The following is a 24,700-nucleotide window of genomic DNA, read 5'->3' as shown; positions in this document are numbered from 1 at the left end:
AGCAAACTCCTTTACCTCCACTGTGGCAGATCTGTTGGATGACCCCAACAATAGCAACACGAGTGACAGCGAGTGGAATTACCTACACCACCATCACGATGCCTCCTGCCGCCAGGATTTTAGCCCTGAGCGTCCCAAGGCAGACAGCCTGGGCTGCCCAAGCTTCACGAGCATGGCCACTTATGACAGCTTTCTGGAAAAGTCTCCATCGGACAAAGCAGACACTAGCTCTCACTTTTCGGTGGACACAGAAGGATACTACACCTCCATGCACTTTGACTGTGGTCTCAAAGGTAGTAAGAGTTACGTCTGTCACTATGCAGCCCTGGGCCCAGAGAATGGCCAGGGTGTCGGGGTTCCTCCTACTCTTCCAGACTGTGCCTGGCAGGACTACTTAGACCACAGGAGACAGGGGAGACCAAGCATCTCTTTCAGGAAACCAAAGGCAAAGCCGACTCCACCTAAACGTAGCTCATCATTGAGGAAGTCTGATGGAAATGCAGACATTTCTGAGAAGAAAGAACCAAAGATAAGCAGTGGCCAGCTCCTGCCTCACAGTTCCAGGGAAATGAAGCTGCCTCTTGATTTCTCCAACACGCCTTCTCGAATGGAAAATGCCAGTCTGCCCACCAAGCAGGAACCTTCTTGGATGAACCAGAGTGAACATGGCATTAAGGAACCTCAGTTAGACACTCCAGATGTTCCACCATTCAAAGATGAAGGTGCTGAATCAACTCACTATGCAGACCTCTGGCTTCTAAATGACTTGAAAACAAATGATCCTTACAGATCTTTATCTAATTCAAGCACTGCTACGGGTACCACAGTTATCGAATGCATCAAATCTCCAGAGAGCTCAGAATCCCAAACATCCCAGTCGGAATCTAGAGCCACCACCCCCTCCCTTCCTTCTGTTGACAATGAGTTTAAACTGGCTTCACCAGAAAAGCTGGCTGGCTTGGCATCTCCGTCAAGTGGCTACTCCAGCCAGTCTGAAACGCCAACGTCCTCTTTCCCTACAGCTTTCTTTTCTGGCCCATTGTCTCCTGGAGGTAGCAAAAGAAAACCAAAAGTCCCAGAAAGGAAATCCTCACTACAGCAACCCTCTTTAAAAGACGGAGTTCTATCACTGGGTAAAGACCTTGAACTTCCAATTATACCTCCTACCCATCTTGACCTAAGTGCTCTTCATAATGTCTTAAATAAACCATTCCACCACCGTCACCCATTGCATGTTTTCAGTCATAATAAGCAAAATGCAGTAGGAGAAACACTGAGGTCAAATCCTCCACCGTCTCTTGCAATTACACCAACAGTCCTGAAATCTGTCAACCTTAGGTCCATCAGTAGGTCTGAAGAAGTTAAGCAAAAAGAAGGCAACAATACAGATCTCCCCTACTTAGAGGAAAGCACTCTCACCATGGCTGCCCTGTCTCCAGGTAAGATTAGGCCACATATGACTAAGAAATCACTATCACGTCAGTACTCCACTGAAGACACCATATTGTCCTTTTTAGACTCCTCTGCAGTTGAGATGGAATCAGATAAACTACAATTAGAAAAAAACCGTTCTTTTGATGTGAAGAATCATTGTGATCCAGAAATGGTAACCTCAGCTGGTACCAACCTTCTAGATTCAAGTGGCACAAAAGACCAAATACATATGGACAGTGAGCCTATTCCAGAAAACACACCAAGTGAAAGTTGTGACTTTCCCGCAGAAGGATTTCAGAGGGTCTCTGCTGCTCGCCCAAATGATTTGGATTGTAAAATGCTACAATGTGGAGCTGGTCCAGATGGAGCCCCAGCGCAGGTCCAGAAGGTATCTCCTGTAGACCGGGAGGAAGCTGCATACCCTGTGTCTGTGGACGTGCTCACATCTCAGTCCAACTCACCAACTAGAGTCACAGACATAAGCAATCAACTTAAGCATCAACTTGGGATGAGCCGCCACCATGACAAAGTGCCTGGGAATATCAGCTATGAAGCAGAGATATCAACTGTAAATCCATGCCCTGAAAAATGTTCTGAGCAGGAAAATATTGCTTCAGGTATTTCAGCCAAAAGTGCCTCTGGTAACAGCGGAGCAGCAGAGGAGACCCAAGGAAGTGTGGACGAGGTTTCGCTGAAAGGTCAGTTGTTGACACCTTTGTCACGATGGGAAGGTGTCTCGTGGCACCTCCTGAAGTTTTTCTTTCTTACCTTCCCCATAATACAGTACAGCCCTGGGTATTGGTTTCCCTCTTTCTTTTCACTTATTAAAACAATTAAGATAAAAGCTTTTATCATGGAGGGACTAAGTCTGACAGACAGCTCCTTCCTTTTAAAAATGGCGGTCAGGTAACTGTTGCTTAGTTGTTCCCTGAGTCAGTGAAGCCCAGCAGCGTGCTGGGTGACTTCTTCCTAAAGATGCTTTTGTTCTTAATTTAAGAATCGTCACCGAGTGATGACTCTGTGATTTCACCACTAAGTGAAGACTCTCAGGCTGAAGCAGAAAGTGTGTTTGTGTCTCCACATAAACCTCGAACAACGGAGGATTTATTTGCAGTCATTCACAGGTGAGGCAACAATAACAAAGGTTTTGCTTCTTACGTGCTTCTCATCAAATGCAAATATGGAAAAGCCTTGGGTACTTGTAATACATTCAACAAAAAACATAAGCAAGCAAAGTAAAATTATTTTTCCAAATCAAACTGATAGACTTCTATTCAAGTTGGGAAATATGTGGCCTTATATACAGTTAGGTAGACCTCAATTGAGAGACTTTCCTAAGAACTGCTGAGGGAAGCTGTTGTTTTTTCCCCTAGGAAAGACATTCTGAAACAAGTTTTTAATTTGAAAACAATTTGTGGTCAAGTAACTTAAGGGTGAAAGCTCAAACTCTAGTGTAATCTCTGACATTTAAATAATTCCTTAACCTAAAAACACATGCTCAAAGCTATAATCCTACACTATCAGGGGTAAATGTAAGGTGACTCACTAAACACAGCCCCAAGTTTGAGACAAAACAGTATATAAACCTGCCCATTTCATAGCTCACAACAACTAATCACTGCTCCCTTTCTTCCCTCTCTTCCTAAAACTTCCATTTCTGTAGTTAACACTGCCCTTCTCTAACTGTAATGCTCCATATCCCATGAAGAGGGGATGTCCTCTAGGCTGCTTTTCCAGGATAGTGTTGCATCCATGCTGACCATTCATATTCTCTCATCTGACCCCTGGACCCCTGTGATCGAGGCCCCTATTTGCAAGAATACTCCTCACAACCTGTGATCGAAGAACGAAACAGGAACTAGCCCTCGGAAACTGAACCCATATCAGACTGAGCTATCCAGTCATAACACAGCTACTCCTTTCACAGCTGCCACTGCCTACTTCACTAGGCCTTGGTGACCTAGATGCGACTCCCAAGGGACAAAGCTTGGGGACTGTCCTGTCTACCTCATGAAGTTATACTCTTGGAAGCAAGCTCTTTACAAGCAGCTTACCACTGTTTTTCCCAGGATCCTACTTTTTAGGGGAACTTGTGTTTTCTGTTGATGTGGTTCTCTCACAAAGAAGGAACACTGCCCTTCAACAACTTTTTTTTTAAACGAGCCAATCACAAACACGTTCTGTGTAGACCTTGGCAGGCTCACCTCTCCACTTGGAGAGTGTAGAATCATTATTTTTCTTTGTCCCTGATTATATTCTCCTCACCCCCTTTTATCCCCAACCTTAGGACAAGTTATTAAATGCTGTGAAGTTAAAAAACCAAATGCTAGTGTCTTGAAGAGTGGACAGAATGGAAGGAGTAGAGTCAGAAAGACCTGGAATTGAATCCCAATGCTGCCACTTCCTGTCCAGTCTTGAGTCAGTTAAAACCTGTGTACCTATTTCCCTTGCTGTAACTGGGGATACCTATAGCTCACATATTCAGTTTTGATGATAAAATATCATGTCTGTGTCTAGAATATGGCAGATGCTAAAAGCAGACATTAGTTTGAAATCCCTACCCTATGAGAGTGCCAGACACTGGCACACACGAGATAGCAACCACGAAGCTTTCAGTGCACCATAATCAGGCTGGAGTCCAATTGCACAACGGACATTTTCTCTAACCTACAGGTTTTTAGGCTGGTGGGAAAGCATGCTGCCAGTACGTAGCAATGAACTGGGTCATGCTGACTCAGTGACTAAGTTCACGAAATTTATGCCTGTTTATTTATCAAAAGAAATAATATAATAATGATGGCTGGGTGCCTAGGTTTGGTAGACTTACAGAGTTTGGTAATCTTAGATTTACATTTATGCAGAATTTGTTTGTTTGTTTATTTATTTACGTGCAGCACAGTGACAGTAAAAATTTTCTTTTCTTGAGAGTTTATAGTGCACAGAGCTTTCAGAGCTCCAGAGGTGGTCTAGGTTTCCAGCTCCTCCAGAAAGTTGGCTTACTGATTAATACACTGTACACAGATATTCCTGGGCAGCTATGGCAAATGGTATCTGCAGCCAAAATGGATTGACTTACTCAAGAAGTCATGTAAGAAATTTCTTTATATGGAGGAATTTTAAGAGTAGACAGAATAGTGTAACGCACCACTGCCTGCCCCCACCCCCAGCCAAACACACACACAGACATATCCATCACCCAAGCCTATCGACCGTCAGCCTATGGCCAGTCCTGTCCCATCCACACCTCCTTCCACTTTGCTCTCCTGGTATTCACTGGAAGCCAATCCCAGGCATCAGAGGATTTCATCTGTATTGCAGAGACAGGTTGAATAAAAGTGACCGTCCTTCACCACCTACACTCTAACCACGAGTCAGAGAGCAGTATTTTCTTGTACTCTTGTGAAACTTCCCAGTAAGCCCTCCCCTAGAACCTCTAGCCTCCACATTAGTCATTATTTGAACTGGTCATTTCCAAAACCTAATTCATATCCGCTGGTTACTGGAGAACTTCCCTCAGGCTGTGAGTGCTGCGAGGGCAAGCAATGTATCTTAATCCTCACCCCTACAGCCCTAATGCTTAGGATCCCATCCGACAGGGTACAACAAACTGCTCTTTAAGGAGATGGCTGAGTGTGACGTAACACTTTTAGTTTCATTAAAGTGTATGTGGACTGAGATTGTTCCTTTTCTTGAAAGGTCCAAGAGGAAAGTACTTGGAAGAAAAGATTCTGGGGACATGTCTGTTCGAAGTAAATCTAGAGCTTCCCTGGGCAGCAGTAGCAGCAACAGTGCTGGTTCTGTCACCTCAACCAACAGCAATGTGACCACCCCAAACAGCCAGAGGTCTCCTGGCCTCATCTACCGAAATGCCAAAAAGTCCAACACATCGAATGAAGAGTTTAAGCTACTACTCCTCAAGAAAGGCAGCCGCTCGGATTCCAGTTACCGCATGTCTGCTACTGAGATCCTGAAGAGTCCCATCCTGCCCAAACCTCCTGGGGAACTCACAGCCGAGTCCCCCCAAAGCACCCATGAGGCCCATCAGGGGGCACCGGGAACTGAAGCGCTGTCCCCCCTCTCTCCGTGCTCCCCACGGGTTAATGCAGAAGGTTTCTCCTCAAAGAACTTTGCCACCCCGGCATCGGCAAGGGTTGGACGTTCCCGGGCTCCCCCTGCGGCCAGCAGCAGCCGCTACAGTGTCCGCTGCAGGCTGTACAACGCGCCCATGCAGGCCATCTCCGAAGGCGAGACAGAAAATTCCGATGGGAGCCCACATGATGACCGATCCTCCCAGAGCTCAACATAGGTGGTCCACGCCAGGCTGGCTGTCAAAGGCCAAAACCTTAGTCGTATGAGGATGGAGGAACAGAACGGAAGACTGGGGAGAAGTCAGCACATGGTGGGGTACCATCACGCTTACCAACAAGTTCCTAAATATTTGCTGGGGAAATGGAAGGTGGTTTGGTCTTTCTTGATTATTTTCCATATTTTTAAGTAGCTGCACTGTCTTTCATATTTTTCTTTAGGGTAGTTTGATTTACCCAATCTCATTCCTTTTGATAATAGAGAATTTGAAAATGTCTGCTTTTCATGAAACCTAGAAAAAGTTTTCCCAGAGCTGCCTATTCAGAAAACAAAGCCCTCACTGTCATAATTCTTAAGAGGATGAAATACTCTGGAGGTTCGGTATATTTTTACATTAAAATGAACTAAAGCAAAATTTAGAAGAACTACACACATGTAAATACCATATTTTTGATAAAAATGTGTAAATAGATTTATGGATGACGAGTGGACATGTGGCCAATTATCTACCACACCAACTGCTTATAGAACACAACAAATAAAGTGTAATAACTGTATTCTGTGAATACCATTTTCGTATCAAATACCATATTTAAATGTCCACCAATATGATTTCTGAGTGATAAACCTCAAAATATGAATTTTAAACTGGTGAAATAAAGGAAATCTTGAGGTCATATAGTGAAATGTGATTAATTTAAAATAATGAATTCAGACTTAACCATTTTTGTGACAAACTGCAGCACCAAACAAACTACTGGTAACACGTGGCTGTGATTTGCCATGTGGCAATTTGGACAGAATGAAAAGCATGCTTTTGATTTAAAAAAAAAAAATCAGTGAGAGAAATCATCATTCTCAACATAAAGCCCTGAACAACAGCACTTGACAGTGTCCTTTAAACTTCAATTTTTCAGTGGATTGCTTTAAAGAGAATGAGTAGGGAAAACAGTAGTTAATTTTAGGTTATGTTTTCTATTACACTACTGGGGACATAAACAGTCCTAATCTGAGGACTAGAATCTTTAAACTCCTTAAACAGTTGAGCAATTAGCTCCAGGTTCTTTAACGAACGAAAATAAAACATAAGCATGCCACAGAGCTGTGGATTTATCAGTAAGTACCTGCAATGAGTTTTCAGTGAAGCTTTCTCTCTGTGCTGATGAGATCCATGCTACCTAAAAATTAACAGAAATGACACTGTGAACAACGTAGTTGGGAAATAGGTATGTGTATATGCATTATTTAAATTCACTGTTAAAATGGGAATGGGGAGCAGCTCTGGTTCACAATGCTACATATAACTGAGTTTTTGTCTGATTTTACTCTATCTGCTTGATGGCAAAAGGGGAGGGTGGTGGGTGGGAAAGGAAATGTCAGGGCAAGTGCTCTGATAAAATGAAGGCAGGGAAACAAGCTGAATTACTTGAATTTTCTTGTCTTAAAACTGAAAAAAAAATGTAGTTACAAGTTGAAATCTGCAAATGGGTTTTACACCTGTGATTTTGACATGAACTGATACTGTATGAAATGATATGTCGGAAATATGAGCAGCTATGTACTTGGAATGTTTTGAATGGGAGAAGGTAGAAAGTAGAGAACTAAGAAGGAATACGGCCTATATAAAAGAATAGAATGTGATTAGAGTGATAGAACATACCAGAGTTACCAAGAAATTGATAAGCAGCTGGCTTTAAGCTTATGCAAGTGGTATTTGGGAAAGTAGGATGTGTGAAAGGGGGTTTGTGGTTTTGGTTTAGTTCATGCAATATGAAGGAGAAAGCCTGGTCTAAGAAGATGCTATCTTTCAATAGAAACACTTTTTAAGATGTTACAGAGTGAGAATTACAGAATCTGATTGCTGTTGGGTTTTTGTTTGTTTCTTTGGAAAGAAAAAAAAATGTCTGGTTTATTCTCCTATTTGTTTTCACTATCAAGTTGTGTTTCTTATGTAAAATGGGTGCTGGGGGTGGCGGGGTAGAGGAGGGAGAGTGTGTGTGTGTGTGTGTGTGTGTGCGCGCGCGCAGGGATAGATAAGCTACCTGGTAAAGCGTACATTTGAACATTTACGAAGTGTTATACTTTTTACTAAAAGAAAAATGTTTGGGGGTTTGAAAAAAATGGACCATCATTTCTCACTGGAACCCATTAGTTAAGAAAACCAGCATGGTTTGACACCACATGGGAACATGAATAACTTTTTCTCATACTTTGAAAAGTACACTTGGCAAACTTTTAAAAGTAAGGTTTTTAGACAAATGCAATAAAAAAAGTCATTTCCAGTCACAATAGGTGATTTTTTGTAATTCTCATAAAAGCAGCTCGTTTGCAGTACGGCTTTTGTGTAGTTAGGGGTTTTTTAAGCGTAAAGAAAGGTATGTAGGCTTTAAAAGTGATTCTAAATCTTGAACAGAAAACACACAAATTGGCTTTAACAAATATGTCACCTTATTATTGACATTAATTTAAGTAATGGTACTATATATATTTTAAAATACATATTGACTTGAATTGTGAGGCAATAAGAGACCTTCTATATGTAATGATCACAGAACTAACCCTTAGAATATAGTTTTACTTATTTTGTTTACTCTAAAAATTTATAGCAGAGTTTCTCTATTTTATATTTCATAGATTTAAAAAAAAAACCCAGATAAAGATGGATTTAAAATTCACTGTGCAAAAGAGTATTGAGTAACAAACTGAGTTAAAAAAAAAAAAGGCAAGAAATTCCTTAGTAATTCTACATGGCTTTATCACGTAGCACATAAGACCAAGATTTAGAGGGTTGTCTTCAACATCACTGCCGTCTTAAAGCAGAGTACACACATTAGGTATTGTGAACAACATCAACCCAAACTTTTCTTCTGTTGTTTGCACTGATGCTAATTTTTTCTTCTTTTGTGTTTATACAACATGTCTATGTTGTGTGGGGGAAATTTTTTTTCCTGATTTTTTAATTTTTTTTGGCTAAGTAGAGGACACGGACCAGTTGCAGCAAACAAAACACACTGTTTGCTCTTGCCAAAGTTCAGTGAGTACATTTGCTGCAGTGGTGGCAGACCGAAAGAACTAGATCATGACAAAGATTTACAACTATGAGGAAGGTTACAGTGTAACTCTTTTGGTACTAGAACCAGTTCATGCTGGCCGAAAGACAATGGTTTATGGACTTGCCTCCATTTTGTATTTTTGTAATATCTGTAAATATGAACTTTTTAAATCGTTGCAAAAACGGTTTCTTTTGTAAGATGTTTTCAACGTTTACATTCAATTCAAGCCTTTGTATATTTTAGAGCTGTGCAACACTTTAAGTCTTGTATTTATTTTTAGTAAAAATGGTGACAGTTTCATTGTGAACCCCTCTCAAAAAAAATGTACCAGAAAAGTTTGATTACCTAGAAAGTGTGTATAGAAACTGCAAATAAACGTGACTGCAATTAAACAACTGGCTGCTCTCTTCATTGCTATGTAATTGCACTCCTGGGGTTTAACAAACGGCAAGTGTTTTATAGCGGTCTGGACATATGGGAGGGGAACTGCTATGGCAAAAGTATGAGCAAAATAATAACGATAATAATGAATACTATCTCTGTAACCGGCTCCGATCTCGCTTTGTATTTGAGAGAAGAAAGAATACATTTCCAGTGTCCAGTATACTTTCCTGTACCTCTCCAGGCCAGAAAAATATTTATGGCTTTACTTTAAAGTTACCTGCTTTGCTTCTGATAATTACTCAGACTGTGCCTCCTTCCTCAGATGAACAACCTCGATGTGCCACTAAGTAATGTCATGTACCCTTTATTACGCAAACTTAGGTGCCAGATACTGTTCTAAGTGCTTTGCCTACTCTAACTCATGAAGCACCCCCCCACGTTGTGCCCATTTTACAGATGGGGAAACTGAAGCACAGAGCCATTTACCTGAGTTGCCCAAAGCCACAGAGCGCTTAACTGTTGGGGCTGGGGTACAAACCCAGCAAATCTGGCTCCAAGGTCTGTGTTACCTCACCCTGTGGAGAGATAACAACTTTTTAAAATAACTTTGCCCGGTATGTACCAAACCACAATTGCTAAAGCCCCGCTCCCGCTCCCTCCCCCTTCGAACTCCAGCACTGACGTGCACGCTTAGAATTGAGTCAATGTCGACGTCTGGGGTGCGTCACAGAGGGACGGGGAAGGAGGAGGAAAAGGGGGGAATTACATTAAAAAAAAAAAAAAAAAGCTTCAAAGAACTAACCGAGAGTGGGGAGGCCACGCACCTAAACGCCTCACCCCCCAGAGCCGCCTCCTTAAACCCGCTCCAACACAGAAAAAGTCGCGCGCGCCGGCGCTCCTGCACAACCGCACTAAACCCCTCTCAGCCTTAGAGGCTCGTGTTTTCACTCTAGCACGGGGTTCCGATCCCACCGGCCCCCGCGAACAACGCCAAGCTACAGGGGCTCGGAGGCCGGAAGTGCGGCCGCCCCGAGGAAACCAAAGACTCTCCCCTTGGCAGTCGCTCTAGCGACGCCCGCTCCCCTGCAACGGCTCAGAGGTCCGCTGGATTGGTCGGCTGACGGCCCAGGCGTGTCTTGTAGCGGCCGCTGATTGGTCAGCGACCGGCTGCGCGCGTGGGAACCTAAGCATTCGGGTGCTCACAGGTACGAGCGTTGCGCCTCAGCTTCCGTGGGGCTCGCGGCCGGCGCGTCACGGGAGCGCGCCGTACTTCCGGCGCGAGGAACGTTTGAGGCATTGGTAACCATTACAGTGGTTGCCGCCCGGGCGGAGGCACCGTCGTCTGTCGCTACCTGCGTCCGGCGCCCTCCGGAGGCCGATTTGGCGGGCTCTGCGCCAGCAAAGGTCTGTCAGGTGACACTTTTTCTTCCCTTTGAACTTTCTTGTCTTAGATGTGCGCCTGAAGCAGGTGGGGAGGGATTTTACTTCACGGCTGTGGCGCTCCGGAGCTGGGTGGCGGGGGAGGAGGGTTTGCCTGAGGGAAGAGAAAGGGTTTGCCTTTTCGGCAAGACCGAGTCTACTCTGGAGTTTCAGCCGCAGTGCAGTTGGGGTGGCTTGGGATGATTCGGAGTGGTTCCCACCGCCCCTCCCGGGATGCCAGCGCGTAGGCGCTTGAGATGTGGCCCCTTATTGAGTGGTTTGTGCCGACTTTCTAAGAGCTGATCCTTTTTCGTCCTTTCTCTTCCTTGGTGGGTGAGGGGGCGACGAACGACCAAGGCTCTCAGACTTGTCAGAATTTTGAGTTTGGAAAATCTATCAACTAGCGAGTTGGTTTGTTGTAACATTTTTTGAGGTGCAAACGTTGATTCTGAGGCTTTGCTGGTAACCGCGATTGATCTAAGAGAGTGCAGCTTCACGGTTGTAAATACGTACGCGAGGCTAAACGAAGTAAAGACGTGGATTGAGCACGGTAGTTGGTATCTTCGTCTCTTGGGGATCGCTGCCCCCCCTTTACCTGGCTCTCCCTGAAGTCGAACTGCTCTAGAGTTTTAAACTGGCTTAATGTTTACAAATCGTGATTTAACGAGCAACTTTTCTGCACGGTGTTTTATAAAGCACGGCATGGGCTCGATTCCCTGATGGGTGATGGGGATGCAGTTTGGACGGCATTATCCCCCCCCGCCCCCCCCCCCCCGGTCTGACCGACTCTGTAGCCGCTGAAGTTTGATACGGATGCTTTTGAGAGTCCTGACAGGATTTTTAGAAAGTGATCCGTGTATTGACACGGTCTTGTTTAAAAAAAAAAATGCGGAGGGGTCTGGCTACTGCAATCTGCCCTGTTTTGCCGAGTAGTGGTTCTTGCCGAGTTTTAGCAGCATTGTAATTAAGCCATTAGGGAACTGTCTGTCAGAGTCTCTAACAATGGTTGGCAAACTTTGTATATAAAAGGCCAGCTAGTAAGTATCTTAGGCTTAGAGCAAAGGGACAAGTGATAAGAGGTGACCTCTGAGCAGTGTGGAGGCACCTGACTGTAAAGACCTTGTAGGCCATGGTGGGAGTTCTGGATTTTCTTTTGTTCTTGGTCGAAAAGGGATTCCAGGTGATTTTAATAATGAAGAAGTAAAGCGCATAGGCTCTGGAGTCGTACTGCACTACTTACTATGAGACCTGGGTAGGTTACTTAAAGTCTCTTTGCCTCAGTTTTCTCTTAAGGAAAATGGGGATGATAATAGAGCCTGCCCTGTAGGGTTGTCAGGAATGCCAAATGAATTAACATACATCACGTGCTTAGAACATTGCCTGACACAGAGTAAGCAGTAAAATCTGTTAGATGCTATTATCTATACTTTGTGGCATAGTTCAAATTTAAAGAAAAATTATATATTTAAATCTCTAAAACAAAGTTGTTAGAAATACAGTCAGAGTATAAGAAATGGTCCCTAGAGTTGGGAAACTTTAACTCACTATTCTCTTTCTGTGTGAGTTCAGGTAGAGGTGGGAGCCTGCTCTGCACTGTTCTTTGTAAGAGCAAGACTTGAGGAGTGACTTTTGAATATCCATGACTTGGGACTAGTTAAATAAATCATGGCCTATTTGCAAGATAGGAAACGAAGAAGTTGAAGTGACTATGGTATATCTAAAGTTATTAATTTAGAAAGACTTCTTTTACTTTTGCCTCTTTTTGAGCTCATACACTGTATTCTTTTCTGGGTCTGGCTTTTACTCAAGGTTGTAGTTTTGAGATTCCTGAGATGCGTCCTCCTCGTTGTGTGTAGCAATAATTGGTTTATTCTCATAGCTGTGTAGTCTTCCTTTGTATGAAAACACCAGTTTAAGTATTCATAACTTGTATTAGTTGTATAATCAGAAAAAATAAACATAGTCTAAAAAAGTAAAATTTGGTTCAAGTTACAGCTCAAATTGGAGGTATTTAATAACTTGAATTTATTCCACATTATTAGACTGCATTTGTCTAACTTGAGAGTTACTTTTCCCTTCATTCTGCCTCTCATTCCTGCCCTGGCTCAGGATGGATAAAGGGAACCTAGCTCTCTCATTAACGCCCCTCCCAGTACTGTGATGCCAGCATTCAAATCTACTACGAGATATGATATGACAGCATTGCACTCAACGTCCTCCTGGTGGCAGAGATGAATGACTCAGAACCATAACCGAGCCTACATAATTCTAGAAGAGTTTTTGGCTTATTTTTCACATACAGTCCTTTAGGTTTAATATAAAATTTAACTATTTACTTTATAATATAAAATTTAAGCACTGAAATGACCTTAGACGTAATCTCACCCAGTTTTCACCGAGCAGGGGAGGAGGCGATGTCTTTAGTGGTCTCTCCAGGCCGCACCGTGGTGGGCGGCCCAAGCCACAAGAGACTCCTGACTCACATTTGGAGGCCCGCAGTCTCCCTGAGTAAAAAGCTTCGGAGCTCCTTGACCAAAGCAGTTAGGACTCATGCTCTGTTGTTCATTTGTCTCCAGCACTTACTCTGTAGCCTTTAGGTTGTGGAGCATCCGCTTCACAATTTGGAAATGTGTTCGATCTGGATTCTTATTCCTACGCGTGGGCAATAAAACCCTTCACTTTTTAAAGGTTTATTCTAAATCACTAACGGAAGAATTCTCATTTTGTCGCTCTCTAAACTTCAGCCAGGACTCCAATTCAACTTGAGTTGGTATTCTGAGAACATATCCATGTTAAGTTTATTAAGGCAGTAAGTGGGTGAGGTAACTTTTTTATGCGTTGCTTTTCAGGAATTGAAGATTTACCAGTCCTACGGGACCAAGGAGTTTCGCAAATAACCCTCCAGCAAGTTTAAAAATAATTAGGCCCAACTCAGAGAAAGCGGAGTTGCTCTGGTTGCACAAAAAAGATGTCTAGCTGCTCCAGTGAAGTCGATGTGGTTTGTATTTCAAATTGAAAATCTGTCTTTGTTCTTTTCATTGTGTTCTATTTTTTTCTAAATTGAATTGAATTTTGTACAGTGAAATGCAGAGGTTGTAAATATACAGTTCATGAGTTTTGGACACTGATGTATAAAGCTGCTATGAACATTTGTGTGCAAGTTTTTAAATTTTAACTACCTACCAAGAGTCCTTTTTTTTCTGACTCTTTTCACATAATTATGTGAAAGCACTTTGCAAAGCATACCTATACAAAGCATAGCTATACAAAGGTAACATGGTATATTTTTATAAGTATTAATATATAGCCCAATTCCACATTATTTTGTCTTTTGAAACAGACATACATACTTCTATGTAGGTTTAAAATTATTCCTATAGTTCATAATCCATTCTTAGAATAAAGAGTTATTAAGTGAAATGTAATGGCTGTTTACTGTCTATTTACTTATTTATGCACTGTCTTATTCCCCCCAAAATGTTTTAGGTGATTTAGAGATTAATTTATCAAGAAACATAGGTGTGGGGAATTCCCTGGTGGTTCAGTGCTTCGGACTCCAACATTCTATCCCTGGTGGAGGAACTAAGATCCCACAAGCCTCCAAATACAGGGGGAAAAAAAAAAAAAAAAAAGATAGGTGCTTAAGTGTTTCCTATTTTGTCCACAGAGTGGTACTGTTGGTCTATTTAAAAATCAAAAGCCATGAACAGGATTCTTTGTAGTTAGAAATACTTGCTTTTACAGCAGTTCTGCTGCCAAATTACTAGAAGAATAGTCTTTCTACCCTGAGGTACACAAGAGGAAAACGATGTCTTAAGTGTGGTTAAGTTAATGAGAAAACAGTTTTGCAAGGACATCTTTTCCTATAGTCATAGTATTTACAAAGGTCCCTTGATATCACAAATTGGCTTTTGGAGCTTCTCGAAAGTGAAATTGAAGTCCTCAGTTTTTAAGTTCTATCATCTTTCCTTTTAATTTATTAATAAATTTTCCTTAGATAAGAACACGAATCTCTACTTATGATGATGATAACACTGTTCTTTATGCATATGAACCAAATACTGCATATTTCAATAATGTAAGTAATGTTAATTGCCATTTGCCAAATATATTAACACTTAACCACTTTAAAGAAAAAATTCTTCATAGACTTCCTGTAAACTCACACTCAAGAAAATATTAGTCTCTCCTGAATTTGTCTGATTCCTTTCATTAGACAATGAGCAATTAACCATTTCACTTCCCTCTTTTCCTTGTAGAAAATTCAGAGCAGTTTTTACTCATTTTTTTCAGTGCAAAATTCTAAACCTCCGTCCTTCTGATATAATAAATTCTTTGCTTAATCCCTTTCTTAATTAGCAGTGATCATCTTCATTCTCATAATAACATGAGTTTTTTTATTTTGTCTCTGCTTTAGATTAATATTTCTGAAACTCTTTGAAAAGCTGGTGAAAAATAAAAGCAAGTTAAATAAATAGTGTTTTTTCCCCACTTACTGTTCAGTTTGACTTTCATAGAAGTGAAGTATTAACTACTCAATTTTTAAAATATCAGCAGGGAAGTGTCGTGTCTAACACATCCTGCAACGAAGAGCAACAAAAAACAATTCTGAATGTCCTTACTCACTGCCAGGTACAAAAAGTTCTATCTCTCAAATGTAGTTTTCTAAAATATTAAGCTTAAATTCTCTTTATATCATATAAAGAGGTGGACAATTGAAATTTTGCTGTATCAAATTGCTTATGATTATCGCTCTCATTGTGATGATTTTTTTAAACAATTTCTAGTTAGAATAGCATCTTCAGGTGAAAGTTTTGAAATAGCAATATGGAGGTTTCATAGCCTTTTGTAAAAGCCCTTAACTGATGAAATGTATAATAGTTATGTCTCCTTCATCTAAATTGCTCAATACTGAATTAATTTCCCCTACAAAATCTTTAAAGGAAATTGGCTGATTTGGATAAAACTTAGTATGTGCCTAAATGCATGTCAAGATATCTCAATTGAAACAAAATGGCAGCCCACCATTTTTTAAAGAGTTTATCTTCCATAGTTTTGAGGGGATTTTGTAAAAATTGACGTGTTGGTGGAGATTGATAGAAGTATGTAATTATCAAGGATTTTGTGAGCGGCATACCCTAGAAGCAATGAACATTTATAAACAAATACATGTTTCTTAACATATAAAAAAGTTTCTTGAATATAATGAACATACTTTGAAAAGTAAAAAATGTTTATGGGAGTCTTTATCATTATAGAGAACAGCAGTGGAATACTTAAAGGGAACGTGTCTTGTCTTCCGGGGAAGGATGTACAGAGAGTGGGAATGCAGGGACGACGTAGGGAGTTCTGATTTTTGAGCAGTGCTCTCCCCTGCTTGCTTTACATCAGCATCCACGATGAACTGGGTTGACACTGCTCTGCCAGGGCCTTCTGAGCGGTTGTGCAAGATGTGTTGGGACAGAGTATCTCCGCTAAGACGTGCCCAGGTTCCAAAGTCACAGCTAAGGGATGCGCTCCATTTCTCCTAATGTGCTAGCTCCCTCCTTTCTTCGGCGCCTTCCCTTACCAGTCTAGACCACACGGTGCAGCACTTCCATCTGTTCTTTTTTAATCCTCGCCCAGCACCCCCTTTAGTAAAACCCCAGCCCTGTCCAGGCTGGGAAGCAGAGGGGAGGACCTCCACTGGGGACTGGTGATCCTCAGACAACCCCGATCCTGTTCTCTTATTTCGTGGAGAAAATGGAGGGTGTGGAGCAGAAATCCCCTCCAAGTCCTGATTCCTCTCCCCACAGCCCTCACACTTGCCTGGATCCATCTCTGACGACCTCCTTCCTGACCACTGGAGTGGGAAAAGTGTTTCCTCTGTAAGGCTAACACCTCTGCTGGTTTCTGCATCTGACCCTCTTTCCCTGTGCTCAGACACCTCCCTTCATCCCTGTGTCTCTTGTGTCTTCAGCCTCTGTCTCCATCACTCTCAGCGTAGTCATTCTCCCACAGGTTTAAAAAAACCACTTCTTTTTGCCTCCCATCCCTCTATAGCTGTCATCCTCTCTCTCTCCTTCCCATCATAACCCAACTCTTCGATCGTCATTTATGTTCACTTTCTAAACATTTGACTTCCTGTTTTCTGTTTGGGTGTTTTTAATTTCTGTTTTAATATTTTTTATTGAAGTATAGCTGATTTGTAATGTTGTGTTAGTTCCGGGTGTAGAGCATAGTCATTCGGGGTTTTTGCTGATTATGTTCCATTATAGGTTATTATAAGATTTGGGGTATAATTCCCTGTGCTCTACCGTAAATCCTTGTTTATCTGTTTTATGTATAGTAGTTTATATCAGTTAATCCCATACTCCTAATTTGTTGGGTATTTTAGAATATACTGTTCCTTCTGCCCTGTGTGCTCCTCTGTACATCTCTACCTAGTGAACACCTTCTCATCTTTTCATTCTCAACGCAGATACCTCCTTCTTCGAAAATCCTGCCACGACTGTCAGGCTGGATTAGGTCTTGCTCTTCTGTGCACGCTTAGCCCCTTGTTCTTATCTGTATCGTGGCAATAATAATACTAATAGATGATTGAGCACTATCAGACCAGTCATCATGTACTATTATTATTATGTTGGTATTAATACTGTAGCACGTTGTTTTGTCCTCAACAGAACTGAGAGAGGATTTCATCCCGATTCTATTTATAAGGAAATTGAACAACAGAGAAGTTAAGTAACTTGAACCCAACTGTGTTCCCCTAGAGCCTGTGCTAGTTATTCAGGGCTGAGAGCCAGTGGGTCTCATGCTTCATCGTGCATCAGAATCACCTAGAGGGCTTGTGAAAACACAGATCACTGCCCTCGATCTCAGAGTTCCCAATTCAGTAGATCTGAGGTGGGAGATTTTTCATTTCCAGCAAGCTCGTGGACGGTGTTGATGCTGCTGGTCCACGGAGCGCACTGAAATCCACTGCTCCAGGCGGCCGATCACTTTCTCTGTTGACCATGTCTCTTTACTTGTCTCTCTCCAGCTAAAATGGGAGTTCCTTAGGGTAGGAGCTGTTTTTTTCTTCCTTTTTCTTTTTTTTTCTTTTTAATGTCCACATTCCCAGCATCTAGCGAAGTAGTTCTCACAGGTGGTAGGCCTTCAATAAATGTTTCTTTGAATGAATGATGTAATTAGTGGTTCTGGCCTTTTAAGTGTATTTTTGCCCGAATGAAATTTCTGTGTATTTCAAGAATTCTCCGGTTTTATCAGTCACATACTTGATTGGCACACAGGGGTCGCGTACTCAAAGGTTTTGTAAGGTTAATTGTTAATTGCGTGACTTTAAAGTACTCTGAACCAAAGGTCACATCTGTTGTATTTGGCTCACTGTTCTTTCCAGAGTGGACCCCTCACTGCCTATTAGGTTATACCATCATTATATGGAAAGAGGCTCTTTGGCCTTCTAGCAGATTTGAAACTTTCTTTCCTAAAGTAGCACCTTCCTTGGTGTAAAATGACTCCATCATAAATGTGATGGCTTATAGGAATTGTGGTACATTTACTTCCCAGTATTCAAGCTTCGTAAAATGCCTGTGTGACATGGAGCAGTTGAGTGGGAGGTTGGCGCGCCTTATCTCAGCCAGCTCGGCTCTGGGTCCCCAACAGCCAGGCATCAAGTGGGAAACAAGAGATTTCTGACGGCTTGAAAACTTTCAGACTTTGACTTTGGCTTAATGGTATTTTTTATGTTCCTTTCCTTTTGAAGTAGAAACTACTAATAGTCTGTATTATAATAGGTCATCTACGATGCTATTCAAAAACTGGATAAGAAGCTTGATGTCGTGCACGCAAAGGTTAGAAAAATCAAGCATTTTCGTGTGAAGTCATGGTTGCAAAGTCGTGTAAGTGTTATAAAAATATTTTCAAAAATATAATAAACCTCTGGTTTCTAAAGATGCCAGTCAGAAGTGAGAGAGAACTAATAACTGTGAGATAAGCAAGGCTGATCTATACCTGCTGTAGCAGCAGATGGGAGACTAAACCTCTGCCGGAAAAATGCTGAAGTTTAGGTTTGAGAAATGTACGACAATGGGTATTTTTATGTTTGTAACCGTAATACATAAAGTGCAATTAAAATGTAGGGTTGAAGAGGAAATCATGTAATCAAAATAGAGCATTTATCTTTAATAATATAAAGCAATCTTCCATGGAAAGTAATTATGGATGTATTTACTATTTTTTTCTTTCACTCACTCACAGTTGGTTTATGCTGGGTTTGTGTCATTTCAGAAGCCACTCGGATATGCATTTAAAGATTATAATTACCTGCTTTCTAAAAAGATCAGATACCAGAAAATGAGGAAGAAGCGGTGTCTCTGTCCATCGCCTTACCCTAAAAGTTATAGCCCCACTATTCCAGTACAAAGGCCGGAAAAGGATTCCCAGAGCAACCCTCTAGAAGCACCTTTTGGGTCCCCGGTGCCTCTGGATCTGGAGCGATCCCTTAGCCTGAGCCCGACGGTCCCCTCCACCTACCGCAGGCGTTCCTACGAGGAGTACTACTCGCCCCAGGACCCCACGCAGGGCTCCTCCAGTCCAGAGGCCCACAACACCCGCAGTCTTTTCTTAGACACCCAGTCCACTGCGGTCGAGCCTGCAACCGTGCTGACCCAGAGTGAACGCAGTCCAGCACATAGCCCTGACATGATGACCTACCCAGCTTTACTGGAAAACAGTAGATTCAGCCGTGCTGGCTCACCTCTCTATGTCCCGACCAGCTTCGGTGAGTGTGAACTGACACATGTTACAAGTAGCATTATTTACCCTATATTCCTCAACACCCTTGATGCAAGCTTGTGGAAGCTGTTTGTTTCCCATCTTGAGGGCTAGCTTGGGGCAGCACTCTGAACGATGACTAAGACTTCTTGAGTGTCTGTGATGTGCCTGCACTGTGCCAGTCAACGGACAGGCCTCTTCTCCACTAATACTCATAATGATCCCATTGTGAGTTTTTTATCTTCTGTTTTTCTTTACCCTTTCCCTGTGTAAATAATTAAAATGCTCCTAAAATGGCCAGAGCCCAGATGACAGGAGAGAAAAGGTACACTTTAGGCTAATTCACAGGAACTAAGGTCAAATTTGTGTTGACGGTCCGGCGAATTACAAAAGCCGCTTCCGTTACCACACGCTAACTCTAGGGAGTCGAGCACTCTGGCTGAGTAAATGAGTACCTGTCTGGACACAAAGAAGTTTCAGTACAACGTAGTGAACGGCACACCTAAAACGTTTTGAGGTATGAGCACCTAAATTGTTTCATGCCTCACGTTATTTCTTTTTTAAACATAAACCTTCAACCAAAATATCTATTACCATGCAGTGAAACTTGAAAGAGGTATTCAGTGTAATGTTAAAGTTACTTCTGACCTAGCTGAGCAGAAGTCTTGTTGTTTTCAAAATTCAGATACACCTTTAAGCCTTGAGAGATGTTAATTTTAAAGCCATGGAAGAGATTCAGTAAAGAACTGATTTGGTTCTCAAAGATAATGGGGGTTATTGAAATTCACTGATTAAAGTGAATAATTTAAGCAATTATAAAACTAAATTCTGGGGATTTCCATTGCAATTAGCTAGTAAAATAAACCTCATCTGGAGAGACCAAGAGGACAGAGATTAAGCATTTCAAAGAATTTCTCTCAAAGTAAGAGAGCAAAGAGCAATAGGTTATCTTAGATTAACCTAATTTAACCCAAGTAACAGATCTTTTGCTGTATTTTGCCTGTGGCCCAAGAGGCCTCAGATTGCTCAGTCTGTTTTATGATCTTTGAAGCTTTAAGGTGTCTTCCGAAGCTGCTTTTGTTGTTTGGGGGAGGTCAGGTGGGACATTCTTGAGTAGCCATCCTCAGGTCATCTTTGTCTAGGCTTTCCCTGGATTTTACCTTGGAGTCCTGGGTCCATGCCGGGGTACTTCACACAAGGTTCCAGGAATGAGACACTTCTTCCCTACCTAACATCTCTTCTTTCAGGATAATGATCAGGTCAAGTATGATTTGTCTTTTTTCCCCCATTGAAGGTCCAAGTTCACCAGTTGGAAGTGCCCCGGGTGTCCTCAAACAGAGCCTCCCTGATGACCCTTCAACCTGGTCTGTGGATGAAGTGATCCTGTTTCTGAAATACGTAGATCCTCAGTTATCAAGTGCCCTCGTCGACCTCTTCATGCAACATGTAATGTATCTTTTGATCCGGTTTTCCTGCCGTAATGACTTTGAATGACCTCTGTGCAGGCCCTTCAGTTGGATACTGATTAGTGTGGATGGTGGGGGAACCCTATCAACTGATTATTCCATATGCGAGAAAGTTTACTTTGCCCGAAGTTAGAGCCTTAAAGGGTGGAGGCTGGATCTGTGCTTTAAATGGGTACCCGGGTACCTAAAATACTACAAGTCTTCAAGTTCTCAAGAGAAGATGATTCAGCATGGCCACACTCTCCTTTCTAACAACAGCTACAAGGATCCTCCTCCCCACCTGCTCCCTGCTCGGCCCCAGGACCGTGAGTAGGAGGGGTGACCACAGCTGTGACAGGGTGTCCTCCTTGTTACGATGCCCGATGAATCCAGCAACTGATTCCATTTGGCTCAGTTCTGTTGACCTTATATGGTTATTGATGATTTGGAATGCTGATACCCTTATGCCATTTACAAAGTAACATCATGGGCTAAATTTTAAATTCTAATTTCTTTAATTTCTAGTTTTACTTAGTAGAAAATGTATAGATGGTACCTGACAAAGGCAGTACTGTGAGGGATTTCAGGTCCCTTCAGCCAGTGACATATGATTCAGTACAGTTTTATTTTTAAACCAGAACTTGTGAAAACCAAATAATATGCTTCAGCAGCATCATTTGGTCAATTAATTCTTTTTTACATTTGGAGGATACCTTGTGACTATCAAGTAATGTTTTTTATAGGGTTTCCTAATGAATAAAATTAGTGCCCACATATCTGATGTACCGTTTTCAATATGGTAAGAAAATCAGTAATTAGTTTTTAGCATCTAATTAGCTTCGGACAACTGATTAGCTTTCAGTGTTAAGACAGCACTGTATAGCACACTTATAGCTGACATACTCATGTTCCCAGCCCTTCTAAGAAAGTTAATGACCATCTGAAATTCATTTTTACCATTCATAGTTTTTACTTTTTGTCACAGCTATGCAGTATTTTGTTCAACACACGATATTTAAAATTAGGTAGTTTGATGCTTAGGACGTTTTTAAGATATTAGGTTAAATTTCCTTTTTCTTAAAATTTGAAGCAAATTTACAGATGATTAAGTGATGCTTCACTGTACAAATTAGATTTTTAATAGTTTCCATCAAGCAGTTGCATATTCAGAGAATATACATCTGGACTGAGCTGCCCTCTAATTGGTGTTACATGTTCTTACATAGAAAGGAAGAACCATTCTGATAAAGTATGAAAGCTTTATTAATTATTTTAATTTCCTTCTCTCTGTAGGACATTGATGGGAAAGCTCTGCTACTGCTCAAGAATGACATGATGATGAAGTACATGGGGCTTAAGCTGGGGACAGCTCTGAAGCTGCGCCACTACATTGAAATGCTTAAAGACAGAAAGATACCTCAACAATTTAAAAAGTGTGTAGATTAGATTGGACTTAATTCTAGGGAGACCAATGCCACCTTTTCTCTCTGCCCTTAGTTTTTGTTGTGTAGAAGGTTCCTCTAAAATACAGTGTATCCAAAATCACAGAACCCTGGGACAGTCCAGGCTACTCCTTTAGAAGCCATTTAACATGTTAGCACTAGCAGAGTCAAACTGGTGCTTTGTTCTTTGTATCTTTTCATTATTTTCCTTGCATAGTTTACAGATAGTTAGTTACACTTCATGCAGGAAACAGAGAAACACCTTTGATTTTGGTTAATGTTTATATGTAAAACCAAAACAGCCAAATCCCAAAGGGGAAAGTAGTCAGGGAGGGATTGACGGGTTCTCTAATGAAAAAAATTATAAGGTAGATAGTCATTTTATGCAAGAGATATTACACTACAAGGGTGGGTTGGATGGAGTCTGACTATATTCTTTTCAATTAATATGTTTTATTTTTAAACTTCCTTATTTTGTCTAAGCTTCAACATTTAACTAGGCATTCATTGTTCACAGCTCTCCACGAAGATGCCTATGTCCAAGTTTTTTAAACATGTGTTTTATTATCTGTTTATTCCTCATATGGGTACTGTTTCATATTTATATTTTGTTCTGTAGCTGAAGTATACACACAAGTAAATCTTTTCTTTTTTAATTTAAAATGGCACTTTACACTTCCACAGAGGTGAAGATCAACTCTACATATAGTGAGTTTTTTTATTCTGTAAAACATATGCACATCGTTTGACATCACTGGTACCTCTCAGCTCACACTTCAGGGTTTCCATACAGGGAAGTTCTGTCTTGTGCAATGTTTCTAGTTAATTTCCTTTCTGAGCCATTTATCCTACTAAACTTTGGAAGGTGCATCAGTTCTGATTTGTCATTTTAATTTTAAAAATCAGAACTTTCACATGGAACATGTTCATTGTTGTTTTATTTATTACATCATTATATTGTATAATATTTAGTGTAATGTTATAAGCTATGAGAAATGGTGCTAATTGTATTAGCCATGTGTTATAAATGCCAGTAAGATGTTCACCAGGGGTAAGATTGTACGTTTTCTTTTTAGAAAACCAAGTGTACTTTATAAGCAAATGCAACTATTTACTGGGCGTATATGATTTAAAGGGCTTTTTCGTCCGTGTTATTTCTTTTGTCTTATAAGACAAGATTCTAATTTAAACTTGTCCTTTCAAACTGTCAGTGTGAAGATGCTGTGCCACTTGAACAGTCCTCAGGTGTTTGTATAAATACTATGTTTTACAGTTTTTAGATTTTAAAATATAATAAAGTTTAATAACCGCAACCATTAATGTCAGAGCCTCAGATTTGATTTTACTTGCTTGAAGACTTAGAGCAAGCAGTGATACATGTCGTGAGTAGTTATACTCTGTGACAACTTCACTAGAGAATTCTCTCTCCATCCTGAATATCAAGGCAAAAGTATGGCTAACACAATAACTGTCATTAATGCAGACAATTAGCAGAACTATAATTTAACATCCACTGAAACAAATTTTCCTCTCTAAAATTACCCTCATCTCCATGAAACACAGCCAGATCAAGACTAAATTTGTTTACAGAATTAAGCCTGGTCAATTGACCACATAGGGTCCTCCTAACTGGCTGTGGTGGAATTCAGAAGTAGTCTCAGAATGAATTCCCAAAAGGCCTCTCAAAGCCAGGAAAGCCATGCCAAAGGCCTGCCATTAGCCTGCACCTCAGTGGATTTCTCTCTTCTAGAGAATCCCTAAAACATCGTGATTCCTGCACATGCCAGGAGACAGTCTTTCCCATTCACCTGATAAGGCTGCTCAGAACCCAAGAGTCTCCAGTGTCTGGAGAGACCAGGCAGAGAGAAGAGAAAAATGTTTCCATTCTACCCAAAACTAACTTGAGGGGAAGGACTTCCCTATATCTGGAAAACACAGATCAAAACCAGTAATATTCCAGACAAAAACCATAAAATTTATAACCATATTCACCAGTTCACTCAGTAACCGATCCATTAACTTTTTATGAAGCCTCAAGTTTTCCATTAGGATTTTTTAATATCTCTCCCAGTTCAGTATAGTATGATCTGAAATTGATCAGAGACCTGTACTTGTCAAAAGGGCCTTCCTGTGGATCATCTTGAAGATGAAACTCTTTTGCAAAAGCATCAGAGTACAACAGTAACTTCCTATAAATGACAGAAGACTTTAAAAGGCACGGTTAAACATCTGACTACAATGTAATCCATAAAGAAACTTGGTTACAATAACTAGAATTATGACCAATGATAATCTCAACCCTTGAAAACCTTAATCACCAGCAAAAACCAAGAAGCAAAGTAACCGTGAACTGTTTGTCATACCAGCATTTCCTGATTGGAAAACTTATGCTCTAGTCTTCCTCTCCTAAGAAAGCAAAGGGAGGTAAATTTAGATCTGCCCAGCAATTAATGTTCCAGTATTT

General features: G+C 41.1%; 2 protein-coding genes and 1 long non-coding RNA gene across 11 annotated transcripts in view; 2 read left to right on the top strand and 1 right to left on the bottom strand.

Moving 5' to 3' along the window:
* Window positions 1-9,187, top strand: part of NHS (NHS actin remodeling regulator) — a 349,080-nt gene extending 339,893 nt beyond the window's left edge. For all 3 annotated transcript variants that reach the window (XM_067723301.1, XM_067723300.1, XM_067723302.1), the window contains 3 exons: window positions 1-2,132; window positions 2,432-2,558; window positions 5,131-9,187. The exon at window positions 1-2,132 is cut by the window's left edge and continues 853 nt beyond it. In XM_067723301.1, coding sequence (XP_067579402.1) covers window positions 1-2,132; window positions 2,432-2,558; window positions 5,131-5,740 — 2,869 coding nt within the window. In that variant the 3' untranslated portion in view covers window positions 5,741-9,187. The remainder of the gene's footprint in view (window positions 2,133-2,431; window positions 2,559-5,130) is intronic.
* The window catches only part of LOC137217059 (uncharacterized), a 98,288-nt gene extending 87,920 nt beyond the window's left edge, over window positions 1-10,368 (bottom strand). For all 4 annotated transcript variants that reach the window (XR_010939997.1, XR_010939994.1, XR_010939995.1 and 1 more), the window contains exons 1-3: window positions 9,979-10,368; window positions 9,663-9,751; window positions 6,864-6,917 (exon numbers count right to left, since the gene is read on the bottom strand). This is a non-coding gene — a long non-coding RNA (uncharacterized lncRNA). The remainder of the gene's footprint in view (window positions 1-6,863; window positions 6,918-9,662; window positions 9,752-9,978) is intronic.
* Window positions 10,369-10,386: 18 nt separating this feature from the next.
* SCML1 (Scm polycomb group protein like 1) lies at window positions 10,387-23,549 on the top strand. 4 transcript variants are annotated; one of them, XM_067723307.1, is made up of 7 exons: window positions 10,387-10,580; window positions 13,445-13,593; window positions 15,150-15,227; window positions 18,371-18,475; window positions 18,867-19,356; window positions 20,644-20,795; window positions 22,088-23,549. In XM_067723307.1, the coding sequence occupies exons 2-7, from the start codon at window positions 13,564-13,566 to the stop codon at window positions 22,238-22,240; spliced, it is 1,008 nt and encodes a 335-aa protein (XP_067579408.1). In that variant the 5' UTR covers window positions 10,387-10,580; window positions 13,445-13,563; the 3' UTR covers window positions 22,241-23,549. The 4 variants fall into 4 exon arrangements, with proteins under 4 accessions (XP_067579408.1, XP_067579406.1, XP_067579407.1 ...); XM_067723305.1 differs by having other exon boundaries at window positions 10,389-10,580; window positions 18,864-19,356; XM_067723306.1 differs by having other exon boundaries at window positions 10,389-10,589; window positions 18,864-19,356.
* Window positions 23,550-24,700: the final 1,151 nt, after the last annotated feature.

The sequence above is a fragment of the Pseudorca crassidens genome, chromosome X, assembly GCF_039906515.1.
Source record: "Pseudorca crassidens isolate mPseCra1 chromosome X, mPseCra1.hap1, whole genome shotgun sequence".
Taxonomy (NCBI): domain Eukaryota; kingdom Metazoa; phylum Chordata; class Mammalia; order Artiodactyla; family Delphinidae; genus Pseudorca; species Pseudorca crassidens.
The sequence above is the reverse complement of the archived record's forward strand: the minus strand, read 5'-3'. Positions and strand labels throughout refer to the sequence as shown.